The 23,236-nt window shown below is 39.2% G+C and overlaps 1 protein-coding gene across 4 annotated transcripts in view; it reads right to left on the bottom strand.

Annotated features, from left to right (window-relative positions):
• The window catches only part of LOC127663515 (transcription factor COE1-A-like), a 141,970-nt gene that overhangs the window by 51,929 nt on the left and 66,805 nt on the right, over positions 1 to 23,236 (bottom strand). For all 4 annotated transcript variants that reach the window (XM_052155120.1, XM_052155121.1, XM_052155122.1 and 1 more), the window contains exon 7: positions 1,077 to 1,158. In XM_052155120.1, the coding sequence (XP_052011080.1) occupies positions 1,077 to 1,158 (82 nt within the window). The remainder of the gene's footprint in view (positions 1 to 1,076; positions 1,159 to 23,236) is intronic.

The following is a 23,236-nucleotide window of genomic DNA, read 5'->3' as shown; positions in this document are numbered from 1 at the left end:
CGTTTCAGCCCTAAAAACTAGTGCTGTCTGATTTGGCCAACTCTTCTTTGTAATGAACCGCTCCAAACATTTTGCATATCGGACTGAACACCACGGTCGCAACAGTTCTCGAGTCAACAGTACACCGAACTGAGAAGCATTGTGTATGCAGATTATATTTTAAGTTGTTATGAGCTGGATTCTGTTTTTTGTAAAAAGGAGGAGTATAAAGTGAAGTTTATTCACTTTGTATGCTTTAGACACACAATATCAACGTCTGTGCATCAGTGCCTGTATTGAGTGCTTTGCAAAACTTTAATGTAGGAATCTTATCGAAGATGTAATCAATAGTTGGCAGGATCCCTGAATGAAACACTGATGAAAATAAACACCCTAATTATTATAACTTAATTGAATGAAATGTAATAAACAGCAATATGAGCTCACATATGGTCTTACTTGAAAATGTTTGAGCGTGTATTCCACAACGCTGGGTTGATAGCATTTATTACTAGTGAATTCATTACACGATGATGTAAAAGTTTTTTTTAACCAGTACATTGAAATGAACCGTCCAAAAGAACCGGTTCCCAGAAAATAATCCATCTTCAAAACTTCCCATCACTATTAAATTTACATGAGCTAATGATGTGTTAAATCTCAAGAGCGTAATTTCTGTGCCACTAGTGTCACCTAACATATCACTCCTTGCCTGCCATTATTTTAAAAACAAATAGTCCCAAACCCATGCCAATGGTAGAGCCAAAGGTGCTATGTCGGGCTGGTTGCTCAAAAAAACAGAACAATGTTTTAATAGTGCCACATTGCCACAGTATTTACACTTTTTGAGGAGATCAACCTACATAGATGTCTCCACATTTTATGATGGGAAAGGAGAAAGCATTTTAAAAGGGAAAAATTACACACTTCAGATTTAAGCATTTTTTTTTTTTTTTAATATTACAAATGTTAATATAAAGTGTTACCAGTGGTACCATCTGAGACATCTGCAACATGCACCACTAACAAAGTAAATGGCTAAATGCAATTCTGTCACTTCCTTACAAATTTTGTTTGAAGGGTATTTGCAGTCCTACCTGAAAGCGGCGCATGTCTCGTGGGTTTCCTGCATTCTTTAGGCAGTTCTGGTTGCATTTGAGGAAGAATTTCAAGAAAAACCTGGAAATACACAGAATAAGGGCATCTATGAGAGACAAGAATTTTGCTCATGAAGCTGGCGCAGATATGACTGTAAAGATGTCAGTATTGTGTGGTATTGACAACGAAATGTTACTGTATGTGTCATCACACGGGACGAGTTAACCTTACTGCATCCTCCTACTCTGTGCATAAATTAAGGTCAGAACTACTTGCCAACACACACACACACACACACACAAACACACGCACACACACACACACACACACACACACACACACACACACACACACACACACACACACACACACACACACACACACACACACACACACACAAATGGAGTAAAACAGTGGTCTTGGAAATTAAGAGCAGACCATCTGTCAAGAGGCCAGAACCATGCCTTCAGCTGAGAGAAAGAGAAGAAAGCAAGATAAGGAGATAGACACAGAGAAATTGGTTGAACAGTATTTTTAGGGGTCACTAAAAACAGCATCCGGATTTGTGCGATTTCCCCATACAATGTGACCATTATGACAGAATAGAAATGTAACCATAGTAGAATGATCTCTAAAGCCTTAATAAATATTATTCAGTAAAGCAGCTAGTTGTTACAGTTGCTGTGTACATGAGATGACATGAGAGACACTTTACAATAAGGTTCCATTCGATAACATTTATTAATGCATTAGGTATAACATACAAACAATTAACTATTATTTACAGTATGAATTAGTCTTTGTTGATGTTAGTTTACAAAAATACAATTGTTTGTTAGTTCATGTTAGTTCATAGTGCATTTACTAATGTTAACAAATACAAATTTTGATTTGAAAAATTTATTAGGATGTTGAAGTGAACATTAACTGAGATTTATAAATGCTGTAAAAGTATTGTTCAGTGTTAGTTCATGTTAACTAATGTTGTTAACTAATGTTAACAAATTGAACCTTATTGTAAAGTGTTACAATGAGAAGTAATAAATTAAGTATCAACCAATATCAGTCGACCAACAATCTGAATTATAAGGGATTGGTGGTTATGACCTTGCTTGTGTTGACATATCCTGTTAACATTACTGATGTAACTGAAAATACCTACAGTCTGTGTACTTAAATTAAGATGGGTACAAATTTATATAATAGTTAAATTGACAGTTCACCCAAATAATGAAAATTCTCTCATCATTTATTTACTCTCATGAAATCCCAGGTTTGTATGATTTAGTTTCTTCTGCAGAACACAAACAAATATATTTTTAGAAGAATAACAGCTTTGTAGGTCCTCACAATGCAAGTTAAGATATAGATTAAACCACCTGAGTCCTATGGATTATGTTAATGCTGCCTTTATGTGCTGTTTGGACCTTCTGAGTTCTGGTCACCATTCACTTGCATTGAATGGACCTACAGAGCTGATATATTCTTATAAAAATCTGTGTTTGTTTTTAGCAGAAGAAAAAAGTCAAACACATCTGGGATGGCATGAGGGTGAGTAAATGATGAGAGGATTTTCATTTTTGTGTGAACTATTTATTTAATGTTTTATCCAGTGGCCTCCTTAGTTTGCTAATTAGTGCAGTATTTTTTCTAATTATTAGCAGAGTGAGGTCTCTCTCTTTCTTTCTTCATTCATTGCTTGACATTCAATACACTGCTTTAGATGAGGACCCATGTCTGTCTGCAGAATCTATCCACTATTTTATTAGCTTTCTTTAATTACACAGACACATAAGGACAGCAGCTTCGGTGGCATTCAGTAAACTGATCACAGTCACAAGCAGTCACAAGCCAGTAGTGTGTCACTACCAGTTAGAGTTGTGATTACTGCACATACTGAGGTGTAGACCACATCCACATTAATAAATGTTTAGTTTCTTAACATCATCATTTTCATCGTCATCCCTCTCTCATGCCTTTTTTCCTATTATTTTTCAGCATGTCAAGTGGAAAGTACATATTATATTAATGTGTATACATGTATACTTCAAATCTAGCTATATCTTACTGCTCAGTGAGTATGTTTGTACAAATATGTATCTCTGCGTGTCTGTAATCCACAGTGTTGTTTGGGTAAACAGATTAGTCCTACAGGCCTCTTCTATAATATAATTTAAGAACTCTAAGCTGCGGCTTTCTTCCCCACTGATTCCCTGCTGCTACTCACCCTGTCTGAGCTCCCTTGACCTGTCCCTTATTCTTCCACGCTCTCGCTTTCTTTCTGCCTGCTTTGTGTGGAGATAAGTCTGGGCTTAACCTCATCGCTGACATCACGCTCTCATAGTCCTCCAAAATCCCCTGCAAAACCCTGGGTGCCCTCACTTTAGGAAGACATTCTCCCCCCAATCTTTGTCTGGCATTCCCTATACTCTATGGATTTGTCCTTCTGGTCTCCTAACTGCCACGTTCAAACATTTTCACACCTTTCACACATACATTCACACCACTTTTAGAGGTCCTCATTCACATGTGTAATGTGTATATAGTTTGACTTTCCTGACCTCGTAGCTCCATTAGCAATACTAAGAGTACTCTGATGCTTGCCGAACAGAGAGGGGACATGTAATCACACGTGTAATGTTTAATAAAGTGTGCCCTCCGCAGGGCACTTCGAACAGGGACCTTATGCTTTTAGAAAAGATTGGACGGCACATTGCAAATGACACAGCTAAGAGCACTTAAATTAGAGAGGGTTATTACCACAGTCAACGTGTGGAAGAGGGCAGCGCTCCAAGTGTGTGATGGGTAGAACGAGTTGGAGTCTGAGCAAAGAGCCTGACCTGTAATACATACTCCTCTGCTTAATAACTGTTACCCTGTACTTTTACACTTATCAGACAAGGCTGCTGATGAAAGTCTAATGAAAATGAACTAGTCAGAGCTGTGGTGTAGAAAGTAACTCACTTGCTAATGACTCAAAGCTGATGGCTCACATGGGCCCGAGTTCAGATCTGGCATTCCCCCCTCGCTCTCCTTCACTTTCCTGCATAACTCTACTGTCCTCTAAAACAGCTGTGTCTCACATAATGTCAGAGTATTTATGGCATTTGATGAAGAAAATACTTCTTGTTAGTTAAAAAAGTTATTTAGGTAGGCAGGTAAGTAGAACGAATATATGAGTATGAACATACTTCATACGGGAATGCGGGCATTGTCCCGTGATGTGAATCTATGAGTCAAGACATAGTAACAACATAGTAGCCGCAAAAGTAACTCAACACAAGGAACAACTGTCTTGGTGTATATATAGCACTTCGTGTTGAAAAGAGGTGCCAAACTTGTGGTTTTCTGCCACTTTATTGTTATTTAGCATTTTAAACCTGAGCATTTTAATGCTCCTATGGCATACTGAGATGGTAAATTGTCCATTGGTTGCTCATTTCAGAATATCTCCGGATGTAGTAGGTCATCCCGTTGTTTTCACCCTCTGTATTATGAATACTATGGATTCAGACGTACAACTCATTTGAAATGTGCTTTTGGCATACTATATTATAGGGAAGTAGGCATATTTGGATGTGGGTATGACTCCCTACTAATGAGTAATCAGTATATCAAGTGTAATATATAAGGGAGGCATACAAAATGTGCAATGGTGGGGTCCTCTAGAGCCAGGATTGATAAACACTGCTCTAAAATAAAGGCCTAAATTAAAATTTATAAAGAAACTGAAAAAAGGCAGAGAATACAGACGATGTCATGGATGAGAGAGAGATTCCAAGCATGAAGGGAGAAAAAAGTGCATCTCTGAGAAAAAAGTGAAGGATGAATTAAAGAAGCAGTTAAGAAAGGGGTGATGGGGTTGGTGTAGGCAGGGTTAATGTAATCCTCAACAAATTGACTTTTGACCTCAGTCTGTCTAGGGGTCACATCTGTCTGCTGGCTGGGCTGCTGTGCTCTGGCCCACTAATTAACTCTCCTACAGGGTGAACAGCCAACCGTTCACTCATGTGCCATTCTCCCTCTTAAAATGAAGCCTGTTATGCAAAAGTAGATGTCAAATTAAACTGTTAGAAAACATTGATGCAGAAAAGTGGTCTTTACAATCAGACACCCACTCAAAGTGCTACGACTGCAGAAAGCGCCTCAATAAACGAAAAATTATCCTATCTTAAGCTGCGTCTAAAAGCACATAAAACCAAATCAAATCGCCCCTTGTGTTTGCATTGATACTTTTAGCCCAAGTCACTACCATTATTGATTTAAATGCATTGGACTGTTGCTGTGATGGTGGTTTCAAATGAGTGATGGCAGCATACAGAAAAAACGGCTGATCTGGAGTCAGCACTAACTAAGGCAATGTGGCATTAGAGCATGTGGCATGTGTGAGTATGGTATTACCCACACTCTCAGTAAATGAGACCAAGTCAACGGCACCAGCCATCAATTATTCAAAGGCTGAGATGGCAATTATGGCACTGAGCACAACCAACATGAATATTTTATGAAAGCTAACGCAGACCATAAGAGTGCAAGAAGGAGAGAGAGAATATAAATGTGTCCATTTCTGGGAGATACAGCCAATGCCAATTCTTGCCATGAAGCAACACTCAAAGTGCCATTCCGTATGGCATGATATCTCTCTTTATTCGCTATCGCCTCCTCTCTCCTCACCCTACACCATCTTCATTCCCGTCTCCCATAATGCCTCAGTAAAACAGCAGCGTGGGCTTTCTTTAATGGGAGCAGGGCAGATGTCTTCTCAAGTCAGCTCTCCATTACCTCTACTGTGTGGGCATGATAGGAATGTTGCATTTGTTTAAAACACAGAGTTTGAGTTGTGGCTAATTGAGTAAGGCGACACCACATTGACGAGTGACAGGCTAATCTTCTGAAAGCTGGGCAGCCCTGTAACTCGCTGTCCATTTCAGCCTCTGTTTGCCAGTCACTCTCTCTCTCTCTCTCTCTCTCTCTCTCTCTCTCTCTCTATGTAAGCCCCTCTCTAGATAAACACATTGCTCATGCTTCAAAAATATACACATGCACCAGTGACCCTCCCTCCCTGAACACTCTCTAATTTGCTCTTAACTGCTTCAAGACCAGATACTACAAATAAAATATGAAAACAAGTTGAGTTCAACAATCCGAAAGCTACAAGAAGTGTAACCTTCCCATCTCGCCGCCTCCAGGCAAGCCAAGACACTGAGACAAGTTGTTCTGACAGCTCTAAAATTGCTTACAATATACATCTCCAAAAGATCTGTCCTGGACTGAACAAAAAAGAAAAGAAATATCACCGGCTTGCTTAGCTGGTCTCTCAGATGTCTGATTTTCTCCTCCTCCCTCCATTTATTATGGCTGGATTTCTGCACTGGCCTGCGAGTTTGCAAAATGCACCCGAAGAAGTATTTCAGAAAAAAATAAAGAGGGAGAAACAAGAAACACCAAGCGAACAAAGAGAATTCTCTTCTCATAGCAAGAGAGAAGAAATCTCGCTCTGTATCTTTCATTTTCAACAAATGCTTCCTCAGAGTGCTTCAGTAGGCAGTGACCTTTTTTTGTAGCATTATTTGTATTTCACACTACTTTGATGAGCAAGGGCTCCGAATTTGTATGAATTAATTTATTCATTTGACAAAGTTTCAGTTTTTATCAGCGACTGAAAACAAAATGTTTAAAAATAAATTTGTTCCAGTTCAAAAGTTCCGCAGCCTCCTTTCCAAATGGGTATCAGTTAGAACATAATAAAAGAACGGTTAATAATGTTGTTTTTTAAATGACAGTACTCTGCGTGGAGAGGTGCGTGAAATACCATTTGCAGCATTGGCAGATCTCACAAGAGAAGGAAGCATTCTAGTCTGGAAAAACAAGCTCAAAATAAGCCACTTGCCTCAAAATAAACAACAAATTTGCAATTTATCACAAAATAAATAATAACAAGCATAGAGTTAATTAACAGTTAAATAAAATGTATGATTCTAATGGTGTGTACACATACAATGGTTCGATGTGAAGAAGAAGAGGTACCAGTACGTCTTGCATTTCATTATGACAAGTAGCTCGCGGCTTGCTATACTAAGCTGCATTACATAATAGCCTGATCGAGACTATTTGATCCAACCACAATTATTGAGAACCTTAAATACTAACTACATTTTACTTTCTAAACAAGGACATTTTAAGTGAATATAAAAGTACCATTATTACCATAACCACATTGTGTCTCATTATCCAATCTTGTTGTATTATCTGAGCACTTCAAATGAACATTGGACCGACCGCACTTATTCAGAGCCAGTGGCATAACTTAATTCTTACGGGACCATTTAAAGAAACTGCTGGGTCTTCTTCTTGGGAGGCCTTGGACATTTTTCTTCACCCATCGGGCCTGCGGTTGTTTTCATGGTTCCTTTTAGTATGCCCCTGTTCAGAGCAGTTTCTGAAGAGCGCATGAAGGTAAAGTACCGCATGTCCTTTACAGAGGTTTGCTCCAAACTCCCACGAAAATGCAAGCGAGGATTTTGATAGTGAACGCAAAGTGGTCTGTTTCACTTTAATTTAATTTTTGCGTAATGGCAAAAGTTTATGGATTAATTAATATATGCAGTGTATGACACACAGAAGACGCTCACTTTATTTTCAAATACACATAGGATCTCAAATGTTATTCTTCATGCGAAATTAGGGTTCATCGATTTAATCGGATAGCCTTAGCATAACTTGTGAAAGTAAAGAATTTAGGACAGAAATATATTACTATTGCATAATAGAATACATTATAATATAATAGAATTGTCTGGATTTTTATAAAAAAATCAAGTAAATGTAAAGCAGACTGTAGTGTTGTAAAGTTTAAGTATTTGGAAATATATTATCTTTTAAAATATGTTTTCTCATCATTCTATCCCTGTGCAATATTTTAAGTTTCTAAAGCCTAAAAGGAATTCATATAGACCTCTTTTGTTACAGACCTCTATATGATTCCAAGATAAATATTAATAAATTGCTTCTTATTTACGTAAGTATTAAGCACACATAGACCTTAAGTAGTATGACTTAATAATTTCATAATAGAGACTGCCATGGGGTCTGAGTTCTTAAGGAGTTGTGGTGAAAACAACAAAGGGTCTGAGACCACATCAACGCTAAGAGGAACAAAAAAAAAGAAACTGGGCCCTCTGCTAAGTTCACTTACATCGTAAACACCAAAAGCATTGAGGTCATTTGGAGCTGGTTCCCTTTCTGGTTTACTTTAACAGAACTGGGTTTTGGTTCCTTTTAAATATACTATATGTGAAACCACTCTTTGATGTTGACTCTAGAGAGAGTTCAACAATTAATGAGGCCTTTTTCATTTCTGAAGCTCTTGCACATTTAAAATGTGAACACATTTATTGCTTTGAACGACTTTGTTTACTCAACATCATAACACCTGACAATGACAATCCATCCCTTCTTATGTCATTACCTCCTGGGCTGTGTCAACTTATGGAAGACACACTCTTTGAAATAGCAACAAAGAGTTGAGAGAGAGAGAGAGAGAGAGAGAGAGAGAGAGAGAGAGAGAGAGAGAGAGAGAGAGAGAGAGAGAGAGAGAGAGAGAGAGAGAGAGAGAGAGAGAGATGGCGAATGTGAAAAAAGAAAGTGAGGAGAAAAATTTCACATCAGGCAGCGGGACTAGACCCAGGAGACGAATGCAGTGCAGACAGGAGAATTATTTTACATAATAAATGCTTCAAATTTAAGCCTGTAATTGATAGCTGAAGCCAGGCAACGATGTGCAGCCACCACACTTGGCTTTTGGGGAGCTGTCAATCAAACACTGCCACTGGAGGGGGATAATGATTGTCATCTGACAACTGCCTGATTTAATGCAATCATTGCAGCTATAGATATTGTTTACAAGTGCCAATGAAGAGGTGTGTGACGGTAGAATATAGGTGCAGGCCAGCAGTACTACAGCAGTAAATGTTGTGATAAATCAGACATCAGCAGATATCACGTCAGTTGCAAGGGCTTTGAGCAAGAGAGAGAGAAAGAGAGAGAGAGAGAGAGAGAGAGAGAGAGAGAGAGAGAGAGAGAGAGAGAGAGAGAGAGAGAGATGAAAAAGATATCTGCTCCTACTCCAAGTTTGCAGCTGTTTCGTCCACTCTATGCTCAGATTTACACATTAAACTCTGGTGTCTCTACTTTAACAGCTGTAATTGACTAACTGAGCACAAATTACACAATGACTTCCGTTTAAGCTAATCATACACAGTCATGGGCAATGGCATGTTTTTGAGCCTCCTTACCCTGCATGGGCAATGTAGACAAGACAAAGTGCAAATTAATTGTACTGCTCAGAGGGATATACTGAAAAGGTACAATAGCATGGTTTTCTGCACAATGCATTCAATGCAACATGCGCAACTGCACAAATAGACAGTACAGATAGTATACATTTCACTTATGTTAATACCACTGTTATGGCCTTGGATGCATTCCGTTGTGCAGAATTTACATATCTTACACTACATTTACAAAAAAAGAGAGAAAAAGAGAACAGGAGACAGAGAGACCACCCTCCTGTATATTTCAGAGGCTGTAGGCAAACACCTCAATAATTCATGATGGAGAGATTGATTTTTTTCTTTTGGCGAGAGGCAGCAGATGTGGCAGGGATGAAGCAAGGGAGGGATGGAGAGAGGGAGGAAGGGGGGGTGTAGAGGGAGAGAGGAGGCCTGAGGGTTAGTAGCCAGTGGGATCATTAGACTGCCTGCTTATTGTGTGAAGACTGGAGCTTTACAGCACAGTTACTCACTGACACAAGGCTCAAACAAACTGACCAGAGTAAAACTCAAGTTACTCACACATCCCTAAATTTGTTCATCTCAACACTGGAGCAGTGTGGAGGTAAATGTGGATACTGTCGGGTTAAAATGAAAGGAATATTTTGGGTTAGCTTTAACCTTCAGTCTGTGTACTACATCTGAGGCAAGTTTTGATCAGCATAGATGTAATTACAACTCAAATCAGTGCATTGTGAATAGTTAAATCACGTCCCTTCCAGACCTTTTGTGGTTTACTTTTCATTTGGTTATGAAGTGAGTTTGGAATGGAAACTGGTGATTCCTGGCTTGAATACTACAAGTTTGCACAGACATGTTTGAAAAGAAGTCACTGGTCTTATGCTGAAAGCCTATTCATACTAAACTTGTAAATATTCCCTACAATTATTCCACACAAATATGATTAGTTCCAGAATACAAATAGTGTTCCTGTTGCACAGCTGGTAGAGCATGGCACTAGCAACATCAAGGGCATGGGTGTGAGTCCCAGTGAATATACAAATGCATTTAATGTATAGCTTGAATGCACTGTAAGTTGCTTTGGATAAAAGTGGCTGAAAATGTTTATAATGTATTCTTATGCACTAAAAAAAAGAAAATTCTGTCATAATTTACTCATCTTAATGTTGTTTCAAACCCAAATGACTTTTTTCTCTCTCTCTCCATGGAACACAAAAGGAGATGTTAGGCAGAGTGACATGAGATATTAGGCCTCAGTAACAATTCCCTTTAATAATAGCATCTTCTTTTCTATCCATACAATGAAAGTAAATGGTGACTGAGGCTCCTTTTGTGTTCCCTAGAAGAAAGAAAGTCATACAGGTTTGGAACTATCCCTTTAAATACAATTGTTGAAGCTGTTGACAAGTGTGACAAGTGTGATGTTTAATTGTTATGGGTATACTGTCAGATCAGTGTAAAATTAGGTTGATAATAACCCAGAATACTCCTTTAAGGTTAGCTGGTCAATGTTGAAGGAAAACGAAGAGAGTGACTTAGAAAAGAAACAGGACTTTAAAACATAAAAATGTGTAGCATGGAAGAGGAGGCTCTGAGGGTCACCCACTGACCTCTCTGCTAGTGTATGAAGAACCATCTTTACTGTGCTCTGATACAGAACAGATGAGGCCACAAAAAAGAGCAGAGAAGAGAGAAATGTAAAGGAGGGAGTAGTTCTCCCCTGCATGTCTGATGGAATCAACTCTCTGTGGGTGTGATGGGACAGCAGGTGAAGCTTTGAGGGAGAGCGACATCCTTTTGTCATTGCATGCTCTCACAAATAATTTATGGCATCAGAAGGAAGGAGAGAGAGGGAGGCGTATTGACAGCTACCACTTCCACTGGCCTTCAACTGTCTCATCCAGTCTCCCACATATGGAACGTAAAGGACAGGGGGACCTTTTCATGGAGAGCGAGTGCGCTTCTTTTCACTTCAACTGATATAATTAGAGAACACTCGCTTCCTACCTCAGTCTCTTCTTATCCAGTGTGTCCCAATAAAATCTAATTGCTCTTTTAACCGACAACAAAGGGGTGCACACAGCATTTTACCAGTTTAAAAATGGCAGCACTCAGAGAAGGCCTTGTGAAAGTGCAGAGAGCTTTTGACTTAAAATGTCATTGGGAAAAAACTTTATAAAATAACCATCAGCCTTGGATGTAAAGTTGGCTGTCTATCTGCATGGAAACTACTCCACTGGTAGGTTATATTTTGAAAGAATGGTGGAGAAAAGCAATGCTAAATGAAAAAAAAAAAAAAAAAATGAAAAAAGAAACTATACTGAGTTATTGCTATCAATATCAATAACAATGTATATTGTTGTGCCTAAGCCATTTGTGATAGTATTAAGAATGGTAACCCAAGCTGCACCTGGTCCCCATCCACTTTCACTATATTGAAAAGAGCAGCTTGGACATTCTGCTAAATATCTCTGCTAAATATTTAAGCCCCACAAAAGAGTTTAGAACTGGATAAGAGTAAGAAAATTATGATAGAATTATTATTTTTGGGTGAACTATCTCTTTAAGGGCATTTTGTTTACTTTTGTCCTGTGTTGGATTGCCACTTGATGTCCAATATCAAATCTGTGTCTTCATCCAGTAAAAATCATTTGAGAGCCACCACTATTCTTTCTATCTTTGCTTTCAATATGGATGAGTGTGGCTGTTAATTGTGTGTCAGAATTGATTCTATGTACCTTTAATTAATCCAGTTATTTTGCTTGCTTGACTGCATGTGTCATAGTGTATTCAAATGCCTGAGCATGACAAAGAGACAATGTGGGTGAGAAATAGAGTTGTGCATTTCGTGAACCCTATTAGTGCTCTTGAGCATGTATATCAGTAGGTGACTGCGAGATGGAGTGTCTGTGCTGCCTGGTAAGCTTGATAATTTATTATTTACATTATATTAGACAACTTTGCGTAGTCAGATGGAAGCAGTAAAAAACTGTAGCATATTGATTTTAACAGTGCGCTGTCTGCAGCGATTTGTGGCAGCACAGGGGCTGTCTCCAAGTGCCATCCTCGCAGGATCATAGGGACAAAATGCCACTGTGCTACATGCTAATGCACACTTTAAACATTTAACACTAGGAGGTGCTGTAATTGCTTTGACAGCTGACAGGTGACCAGCAGAGTGTAACACACACTGCTATCTCTCCACCCCACCCCTTCCTCTCCCTCACTAGTCAATTTTTAGTCTCTAACCCTTGCTTTCTTTCTGTCTTGCTCGAACCCTGCTCTCTCAATCACTTATGCAGAGTATCACGATTCTCATCCTGCCTGAATGCAGGGCCTAATTAGAAGAGGAGGATTATGGTTGCGAGATAACAGCAGGAATTTTTCATCAGTCCAAGATAGAAAGTGTCCGCAACAAAGTGCTGGAGGTGTCGTCACCTTTTCATTAGCATCTCCGTTAATTACTGGTTCCGGGCTGTTTGGAGTTAGCATCATTAGCCACTAGTGCTGGAAATATTAGTACAGCAAATTGGTATGGTTTTCAATTGGGTTAAATAGGAAAACATTCAACCTTCATATAAAGAGGGTTGAGCTTTATTAAATTAGCCTCCTGCAAATGAGTATAGTTTGCCCTATTGTGCCTCCCAGCACAAATTTACCAGAATAATTACATAACCGTGCTGCCAATGCGGTCATATTTTAATAATCTCACTTTCTCACTTTCATTAAATTAAGATGGGGTTTATGTGTCACTTTGGTACAATTAAACGCACAATCACAACCTTAGAAAATTCAAACATCAAAGCAGTAATAACTTTTAAATAATCCCTGTAGCCACCAAAATTATTACACAAGATGTAATAAACATCTTGGTAATTGCCAGCAGTACGGCATCCTCATTGGGACATTTTTTGATCTACGATACAAACCGCATCATGAGAAAACTGCAGAGCGGAAGAAGGAGGGGTTAGAAGGAGGCAGGAGGCAAGAGCTCTAATTATAAGAACATGAAGCACATCCTAAACAGCTACTAAATGAGGAAACCAAAATGAGCCTAATGATATTACAGTTTAAAATACATTTTGGACAAGTTGGCCTGGTTAAAAAAACTTTCAAAGACACAAATGCATACACATTCAGAACTAAATAACATCGGAATGGAAAATAATGGAAGAGTAATGAAAATAATGTATGAATGCATGCATTTGGAAGGCCTTAATGGGTTGATGTAGTATCATTTCAATTATATTTAAAGGAGCAAAGCATTTGAGTTAAGCAGGTAAATGCTAATTATTTTTATATTTGGAGGATAATGACTGTACAGGCACAAGACGACACAGTCCTCTCCCTTAGGATGAGCAGCCACTGAAAATGAAGGCTGAGACTCCATCAGTTAGGAAAAGGCCCACATAAAATGTGTGCATGCAGAATTCCACAGTAAGCTCAAAAGGCAACCATTCACCAAGTTCTACATATCCCACAACCCTTGAGAGTTTGTTTAGTAAATATTTTTTAATGCATGTGGAGGCTTCACGCCATGCTCTGCGGCATCCAAGCACAACTCACCACACTCCCCAATGAGAGCGAAAGCACACATTATAGTGACCACGAGGAGGTTACCCCATGCGACTCTATCCTCCCTAGCAACCGGGCCAATTTGTTTTTTTAGGAGACCTGGCTGGAGTCACTCAGCACACCCTGTATTCAAACTCGCGACTCCAGGGGTGGTAGTCAGCGTCAATACTCGCTGATCTACACAACTGGAAAGCTCTTGAAACCTTGACTCACTGGTAGAAAGGGAATTTAAAGGAAAGTTCCGGGTTCAACACAAGTGTAAAGTAGTTTGATGGAAAGTAGGAGGCGAGAACCGACTTGGCAATATAAATAATAGTTTAAATGATAAACTTAAAAAGACACAAACACACACATGACAGACATGTCTGTAAACGATCTCTCTCTCGTCGCACCACCATCTGTCATCTGCCTTTATCCATCTCGGAGGCTTAATTAGCCTGATAAGGGACCGGGTGTGTATAATCACAACCCAGCCCCGCCCTCCACCCTGACACAACAAGTTAAGCTCAATGGACAGCATTTGTGGCGTATGTTGATAACCAAAGAATTCATTTTAACTCGCCCCGCATTTTCTTCCAAAAAAGCAAACATTTGGGTTGCAGTGAGGCACTTACAATGGATGTGAATGTGGTACATTTTTGGAGGGTTTAAAAGCAGAAATGTGAAGCTTATAATTTTATAAAAGCACTTACACAAATTGTTCTGTTAAAACTCATCTATTAATTAAGCTTAGGGTTTTAGGCAGCTGCGGTCCGTGCATTTTAAGTCTAGGCCTTCAGTGTGATTCATGCCATTAAGAAAACACAGTTTCACAGTGAATAAGACACCATGCCTTTCATACATTACGTGTCAGTCAACTAATAATACCAATTGACATTTTAAAAACCTATCCACGCACGAAAGCCAGAACTTAAGGATCTCTTTCTCAACATCAATAACAGCAGTGATAACAGCCGACTCGTCAGCAAGATGTCGTGCTCTTCGCTTTCAAATTACGTACATCACTTAAAGCATGATTGCTTCACAAGGCCAGCTAGAAGGATTGAGCTTAATTTGTATTGAACTCGGAATATTCCTTTAAGTGTAGTTTCTTTGCATTTGCACCCTCCAGAGAAAAGCCCCTAGGTCGCTTAGCATTTGGCTTTTAGCTATGACAGAGAACAAAAGTTCTTAATCATTATCCTCTATGTTTAAATATCTTATTAACAACAGCATATGATAAACTCAAACATAATCATCCAGGAAGTCCATATTATCAATAGGATTAATAGAGCATGTCCTGTGTCACTGGAAACGCGTTGAACTACAAACTTTATCTGATCCATATTAATGGCCCTTTAAGAATGAAATTAACCTGTGGGATCCCATCCTTCTCACCTCTCAATTAAAAGCTTCCTTACCCACCAACCGCACATACACAACACTGTGGTACTCCATCTCTATTACCCAGAAGGCATTAGTCAGTCTGTTTTTTTATCCAATCAGATGGCGGCTCCATTCTCTTCTCTTTCCTTGCCCAGCTCTTTTTTGTTCCCCTCTGACAGACTGTATAAATAGCTCGGGATGAAGTCATTCTTCAAGCTCCGCTGGCAGGCCCTTTCATTATTTACACTATTTACTTCAGGGGGAAGTCGCGGCTTGCCATCAGATTTATCTGTCTGAGAAATGAGCTCCGCTATGCAGATCATCTCCGGAACAAAAGCGATACGCCGGCGTGTTGCGCTGTCACACTAATTTGGTTCATGAAGTGTGTAACAGTCGTTTTTGGCAGGGGGGCTTCATTTGTCTCTGGCTTTATTAAACTAATATATAACAGTCTTCTCCGTGCTCAAAGATTCAGCACACGACCTCGGTAGCTTTGGATAGAGAGTATGAGGAAGAGATGGCAGAGGGCTGCTTCAGAGTAAGGCTTTTGCAGGAAGAAGTTAGTAACTGCTACTGAACTCTTGAATCAAAACAGATGGAACACTTTAAAACAATGTATTTTACCTAGCAAAGGTGCTGCTCAGTTTATAATGTCAATTTACACTTTAGAATATTAAACCTAAATGTAAGCATACAGTTAAGATATTAGCTGGTCTATTATATCTGTAATTAACTTTTTGTCATTATTATTAAATGACTATTCTGGGTCTAAGTTATGCTCAATCGATAGCATTTGTGGCATAATGTTGATTACCACAAAAATGTATTTTGCATTGTTCTTTTTCTTAAAAAAATAAATAAAAAAGAAGCAAAAATCGAAGTTACAGTGAGGCATTTACAATAAGAGGATGTGGCCAATGAAAGTGAATGTGTCAATTTTTGGAGGGTTTAAACACAGAAAGGTAAAGCTTATAATTATATAAAAGAGCTGATATTCATTCTTCTGTTAAAACTCATGCACTATTTGAGGTGTAGAGTTGTTTAAATTGTCATATTTACAGTCATTTTAGGGTTTGTTGACATCACATCGTCATGGCAACGAAGTTGTAAAATTGGCTGTAACTTTACACAAAAAAGGTTAGTAAGTGATTTTTTCACAATTAAATAATGTTTACATGCATATTGTTTTGTCTTCTGACTACATTTTTGAAACTTCAAAATTTTGCCCAATTCACTTCCATTGTAAAAGCTTCACTGTAACCCAGATTTTTGCTTTTTTCAAAGAAAAGAAAGGACGAGTGGTTATCAACACCATGCCACAAAATGCTGTCGACTGAGCTTAACTTGTACTGAACCCAGAATATTCCTTTAAGGGTAAACATTTGCCCCCTGCAACTAATTTTCAGGGCAATTTTTACTTTTTTGAAGGCATATTTTTTCCAATATATAACACACAGCATGTTGTCTATTTATTTAAATACTTAACTTGAGCCAGTTGCAGTGTCTAAATCCATTACTAGATAGAATAGAATAGAATATAATGAAATTAATCAAATGTTAGATGGTTGTCAGTGGAATGCACTATTTTTTGCTATTTTTTTTTTCTTCTATTTTTATATCTAGGGCATTTTTATCACTTATAGTGGCATTTTTTCCCTGAGCCCTGGTAAATTTCTGAACCTAGCCTATAAACTTTCAAGAAATTAGATCATATCCAGGTGTACTGAACCATAGCAGCATTGAGGAACATTTCAAGTTTTCTAAATCTTCTGAAGAGTGAGGTGAAAAAAATAAAAAAAATAAAGCGTGGGAACTCTCCAGAGCATGTGAAAGTGATGTGTGTCAAGAGAAGAACAATAATCAGACGGATGTGTCTATCATCACAAGGTAGTCTCAGATCCTGACTCCCCTGCTGTCGGCCTGAGCCCTGGGGAGGGTGTTAATTCAAACCACATGTTCAGCTTTCAACTGCCGCTCCCCTCACTCCGACCTACAGCTCCTTCACTCTGATTTTGGGGTAGTCCTCAGCATCTCCTGGGTCTTTCAGAATGGCAATCTCATTAAAGAGGCATGGGGACTTAAGTTTCAGAAAGGTTTATTTATCTCATTTTCCTGATATAATCTCTCTCATAGTACCAGTTTGGTCTCAAGTCTTCTACTCTTTGTTTTCCCAATCTGTTTCCTACTCCCCTTTTCATTCCTTCTGTGTGAGTGTGTGTGTGTGTTAGGGCAATGCTACCTGCATTCAGGGGGCATAGGCCATGCATCACTGACACTTCATCTCAGCCTGAATGCCTTGTTACCGTGGTGACCCTTTCCTCTAGCTGCTGTGCTGTATTATTTAAGGAGATTTATGAGGCAGTGCCCCGTGCCAGGAGCTATGGAAGCAGACGCCTTGGGTGCCGAGGCACAAGTGGGGGGCCCATTAATAACCCACAGCCTGGCCTGAGCTCCTAGTCTGGACTATGGAGGCTTGGGTTACTCCCCCTCAAGCAACCAGGCTTGTGACTATGGGCTAGCAGGTATCGTTTGGTACCTGAATCCCACGTAGGGAGGTGGAGTAAAAAATCTGGCAAGCACGCAGGCCCCTGCAGAGGAGCTCCACAGAGCAGCCGCTTGTGATGTATGGGATGAGGCAGATGCTATCTGAGCTTAGGCCATCTGTAAGAGCTCAGAGTAACAGTGAGGTCACTGACAGACAGTGGGTCTGATTCACTTTATGTGTGTGTGCATAAAACCTGTGTGTGAGCATATTAATGATTCATCAAGAAGTTCACACTTAAAGTTAGTCTAAATTTTGAATAAAATTTAAACCACACCTAATTCACCCTTCGCTAAGCCCCACCTTAAAACAGTTTCAGACCAATCCTATCTTACTAACTGTTGCCGTTTGCCATTTTTCTAACAAGTGCTTGCTTTTTTCCAATGAATTTGCTTTTTTTCTATGGCAGTAATGTGTTTTTGAGTAGTTTTAGACGAATTTTAAAGAAATTATACAGAAAATGTAAAAAACGTTGTGGCTGGGTCAGTTGTAATAGTGACACGAGGTACCTAGAGAGATTGCATGCAGTGTTTTTTCATTTAAAAAAAGAAGTTCTGTTCACTTACACTGTTCTCAGTTGTGTAGTCGCCATCAAATAACACTTTTCTCTTTTCATGTGACTGTGTTAATAATTTACCTCATTTCTGATTCACAGTCTCCACAGTTATCAAAAAATGTATGCGTAAATAATATATATATTTTTTTACAAAAACATCATAAATAAGTTTTAAAATGTCTCTCTTTATTCCAGCCCACATAAGAATATTATCAGTTCTGTTTATGAGAATATCTTTGCCACAAAGCACGCTGTTCACAGTAATCTCTAATAAATTCCAATTGGAAGTTCTGCAGAGTTTGTCAGAGCGAGCATCGGTGAGTAAGGGTGGCGGAGCTTAGAGAAGGACATCAGGCGGCCTTAGAAACAAGGAAAGCAAAATGCTGTTATTTGTATGTATATATATATATATATATATATATATATATATATATATATATATATATATATAGAAAAATTATGTGCATTGAACTGGTATAGGTTTTGCATAACATGCAGTCAATCACGTGTTGTCTAGGCCTATATTTCAGATATTCATTGTGTTCCATTCGGTTTTAAAAAATGACAGTAATTAGCTTTACTTGAAGATCTTGCTGTACATGCCCTGAGGTGAGAGCCAATCTTTAGAGAGCGTAAGGATATGTTTGCAGGGAGTGACGAATGGCTGTACAGTAGATGTTGCGTGGAAAGCCCTTATACGGAGATTGTTTGTGAGTGTTCTATGCAAATTATAATTGTGTCTGTGCACTACCTCATTAAGAATAATCAGGTTTCTTCAACATTAGAATGAAGGTAGGTACAAATATTTATGTCCGTACGTACCTGTTGGAAATCTGGAGGACATTTTATGAAAGAACCTTTTCTGTGTACCTTGTGTATGCAAAGTGTGCACAATTATTAGTGAATGAGGTACAGTGTGAGAGAGACAGTATAGGGAGACATAAAGAGAAAGAGAGAGAGAGATAGAGAGAGAGAGAGAGAGAGAGAGAGAGAGAGAGAGAGAGAGAGAGAGAGAAGGTTAACCGGTCTAGTGTGCTGAATCATGTTGAGCACGTGTGCCAGTTGTGAGGGCAAAAGTTGCGAGAGGGCATGTTGGCATGCTAATGCCGTGTGAGAGAGTGAGGTTGGGTCTATGTACTCACAGAGGGCACTGTGTACTATGTCAGAGAGGACAGCCAGCACTGCACAAACACACAAACACACACACTACTCTGGCACGAATGACACATGCTCAGACAGGCTGCCATCCTGTACTGGATAATATGAGGGAGGATGATACAAAATATGATGTGGAAAAATGTAAGAAAGAGTGTTATTCTCTACTGAAATGGAGTATATTGATCTGTACAGTAAGTGACTTGCTGTGGCTGCATATGACATGAGCATGTAGCTGTCAAAGGCTCCACAGTCAGACTGGCAGAAAACACCTTCCATGTTCACCAATGTCTATTTAAAAAGCAATGTTTTATTCAGCCTCAACATCTCATTGCACTTAAAAATTTATCAGACCATGCTCTCTGTCTAATCCTGTCCTATGTCAGGTAATTCCACTCTGTTTTCTTTAAATATTTCTCAAGACAAAATGAGTGCAAAGGCAGTGCTGGACTCATCATGTCACATTGATGGAGGCAGAATGTGGGAGTCCTGACCTCCTAGGTATACAGTACAGTCGTAGAGCATTTTCAGACCTGTAGCTCGTTTGATTTGTTCCGAAACAGGTTACAATTGCTACAATGTTGCATTTTGCAATAATTCAAGCTAGAACAGCTCAAATTTATTTATTTATTTTTTCAGGCTTTAACACATTGGACTGAATTATACAAACATCCCTATCGCCCTTCTTGTACTTAGATTTGTTACTGCCACAATAACACAAGAATGCACATCAATTATGTACATCCAAACTACATACTTGCAATGCTTTTGCGAAGCAATCAGGTCTGCATACTTGGGTTTGTGGCCTGAAGGAATGGCTTTTCCAGTTTGCCACACATATGAAACTTAGCTCAGGGTATGACAAGGTCTTCCCTGGCATTATTGGACATCAGTAGTGTAACGGCCAAAGTACATTAAACAATATGACTAGTGGGGCAGTATGAATAAAATATGTACCATTGAAAGAAAGTTCAGTGTGGAAGTGTGAGTATGTGTGTGCATGCTGTCCATTGTACTCAGGATTTCATTCTATGATGTCATCAATACATGGCTGACAGGGTGATGGACATGCTTGGCAGGCATGGCTGATTGAAACACTTCCTTTCTAAAGCAACCCTCATAAATCTGAGCCTGGCAAAGTGATGGCAATCGCATCCAGCCTCACTCCCAACTGGGTGTGCCACCATGGGCTGCCTCCAGGGGCTGAACACTGGCTTGCAGCCAAAGCCCTGAAACCCCATTACCACCCAATTCCCCACCCCACCCCAAGTGTAGGTCCCCTCTCTCTGTGGCCATGAGTAATGAAGAATGGTCCTGTCACGGGGCCACTTGAAGATTGTCAATACTTTGCCTTCTAAGCTCAGGATCTGTTTCAGCATCATTACGTGCAAACACACACATAATCACCAGCCCTCCTAATCAAACACACCAGCAGCTGCTCTTGATTATTTCTTTTTAAGTGGCCCAGCATCCATAAACACCCAAAACAAGAGGGAAGGCACCCAGTAAAGCTATAGGGTTAAGCATTGACCTGTCAGAGTGGTTGAACCCTGTTGAGGAATCTAATAATTATTTATTACCATAGGATTGCACTACTAGAGGTACCAGATTGAAATTTGCACTAATGTGTTTACATTGGACAACAGCAGCCTGAGCATGTATTTTCTCTTCACTTGAAGATGATGTATAAACACAGAAATGGTCTAAAATGTAGTATCCACAAACAAAACTCGAAGTATTGTGTGCAAGCTATATTTAACTTGATAAAGAGTTCCTGTGCAGGCAAGGGCACATTGTGTAAATGCATACAGTGTTGATAGATGTCCTCATTTTATTTCTCTCTTTTTTCATTTGCTATAGCCATTGTATTAAATTACACTGAAACAATGGCCTTTGCATGGGTTTCGAGATGGTTCTTGCTGTGTATTCACAAACCATTAAAAACATTAGAAATCAGGTTGCGAACAAACTCCAAAAAGAATGGCTTTCATTTAACCTTTGTTGGATTTAGAACAAAAGGTCAAATGGGATACAGATATGACTACAATTTTAAGAAATCACAAAAGCGGTAATTTTTTAAAAAGTTTTGAAAAGAGTATAAACTAAAGTCTGGAAAGTTAGTAGATTTCAGCCATCACTACTGAAACTACTAAAGGGACTTTTAAAGGGAAAGCCCCCCCAAAATTGTTCCGAACCTGTATGAGTTTCCTTTTACTGTGGAACACAAAAGGAGATCTTAGGCAGAATATTAGCCTCGGTCACCATTCACTTGCATATTCTTTCCATTCGATGAAAATGAATGGTGACTGAAGCTAACATTTAACCTAACATCTCATTTTTGTGTTCCAGAATGTCATATGAGTTTGGAACAGTACAAGGGTGTGTAAATGTTGAAATTTAAAAAAAGTATTGGTTAAATTATCCCTTCAAGGAATTTTTGGTTAAACAACCTGATTGTTTTGAAGCCGTGTTTATTCAGACAGTATATGTGAGTGGCTCTCTTTGCAGCAGAGCAGAAACTAAAGGTAAATGTGGGTGCAGAGGGAGGTGAGGTCACAAGGGCGAGCAGAGTACAGGGTGCCAGAGGACGTGTTGTGTCCCCTTCCGTATTTGTCAAACAAATTAAACACGTTCTGGAGTCTTCACCTGCCCCAGCCACCATGACGCATATGGCCCACCAGAAAAAAAATAAGGCATTGTGCATACATTACCATACTTAATCAGCCACCCTCTACATTTAATATGCAAATTCTCTGAAATAATACTGAATGCCGTCTGTTCTGAATGAATACATTTGAATCGCAATTAGAATAATCCTTTATAATTAATGAAAACTGTCAATTTCGGTTCATAAGTAATTTGATTAACGAGATGATGGCACACTTATCAAGTTCAGCGGGATGTTCGATTTTCGTTCAAAGGCTAAAGGAAAGAATATAGCTCTAGTTTCAGACAAACCACTGGGTCAGACATCAGAAACCGTGATGAATAATTAATACAAAAGTAATTAATAAACTTATGAGGTCAAGTTGCTGCTGAATCCTGAGATCTGTTTATCAAGTGAGGAGAGAGAATCCTTGAACTTGCCAACGAAACACTCTCCCTTTCACACCTCTCTCCGTTGACTTGAGGGGCAAGTGCCGGGAAAAGATTGAAAGTTAAAAATGTAAATAAATGCCACACATGATTGTTTTCCTCCTAATCAGACTGGCAGTGAGGAGCAGTGCAAATTCTGATTGGTATTTTGGGTTAATGCAGCCTCAATGTGTGAATCTGCTGAGACAAACTTACAGAACATATACGTATATTGCTGCTTGCGCACAAGTCCTTGACTAAACACTGCCATAGGCACTTTAACGAACAAGAGCTGCTGTGCTTTTGGCGAGTGGGGTGAGAGCCAATCCAAGCAAGCCTCTTAAAAATATATATTCCTTTGTAGCACTTAAACTGGATAGAGAGCACTGGGCAAACAACTCAGCAGAAAAAGAAACTAGCTTAGAGAGTGTGCGTGTGTGTGTGTGTGTGCTTGTGTGTGCGTGAGTGTGTTTGTGTGTGTTTGTGTGTGTGTGTGTGTGTGTGTGCTGAGGTTGGGGAAACAGAAGGGGGAAGCAGTTAATTAGAGCTGTTATTGTGTTTGGAAACAACAGCAAGGTTAAGGCTACATGCTGATGAAGT

The sequence above is a fragment of the Xyrauchen texanus genome, chromosome 23 (assembly GCF_025860055.1).
Source record: "Xyrauchen texanus isolate HMW12.3.18 chromosome 23, RBS_HiC_50CHRs, whole genome shotgun sequence".
In the NCBI taxonomy this organism is placed as follows: domain Eukaryota; kingdom Metazoa; phylum Chordata; class Actinopteri; order Cypriniformes; family Catostomidae; genus Xyrauchen; species Xyrauchen texanus.
This window is presented reverse-complemented; position numbering and strand designations above follow the sequence as displayed.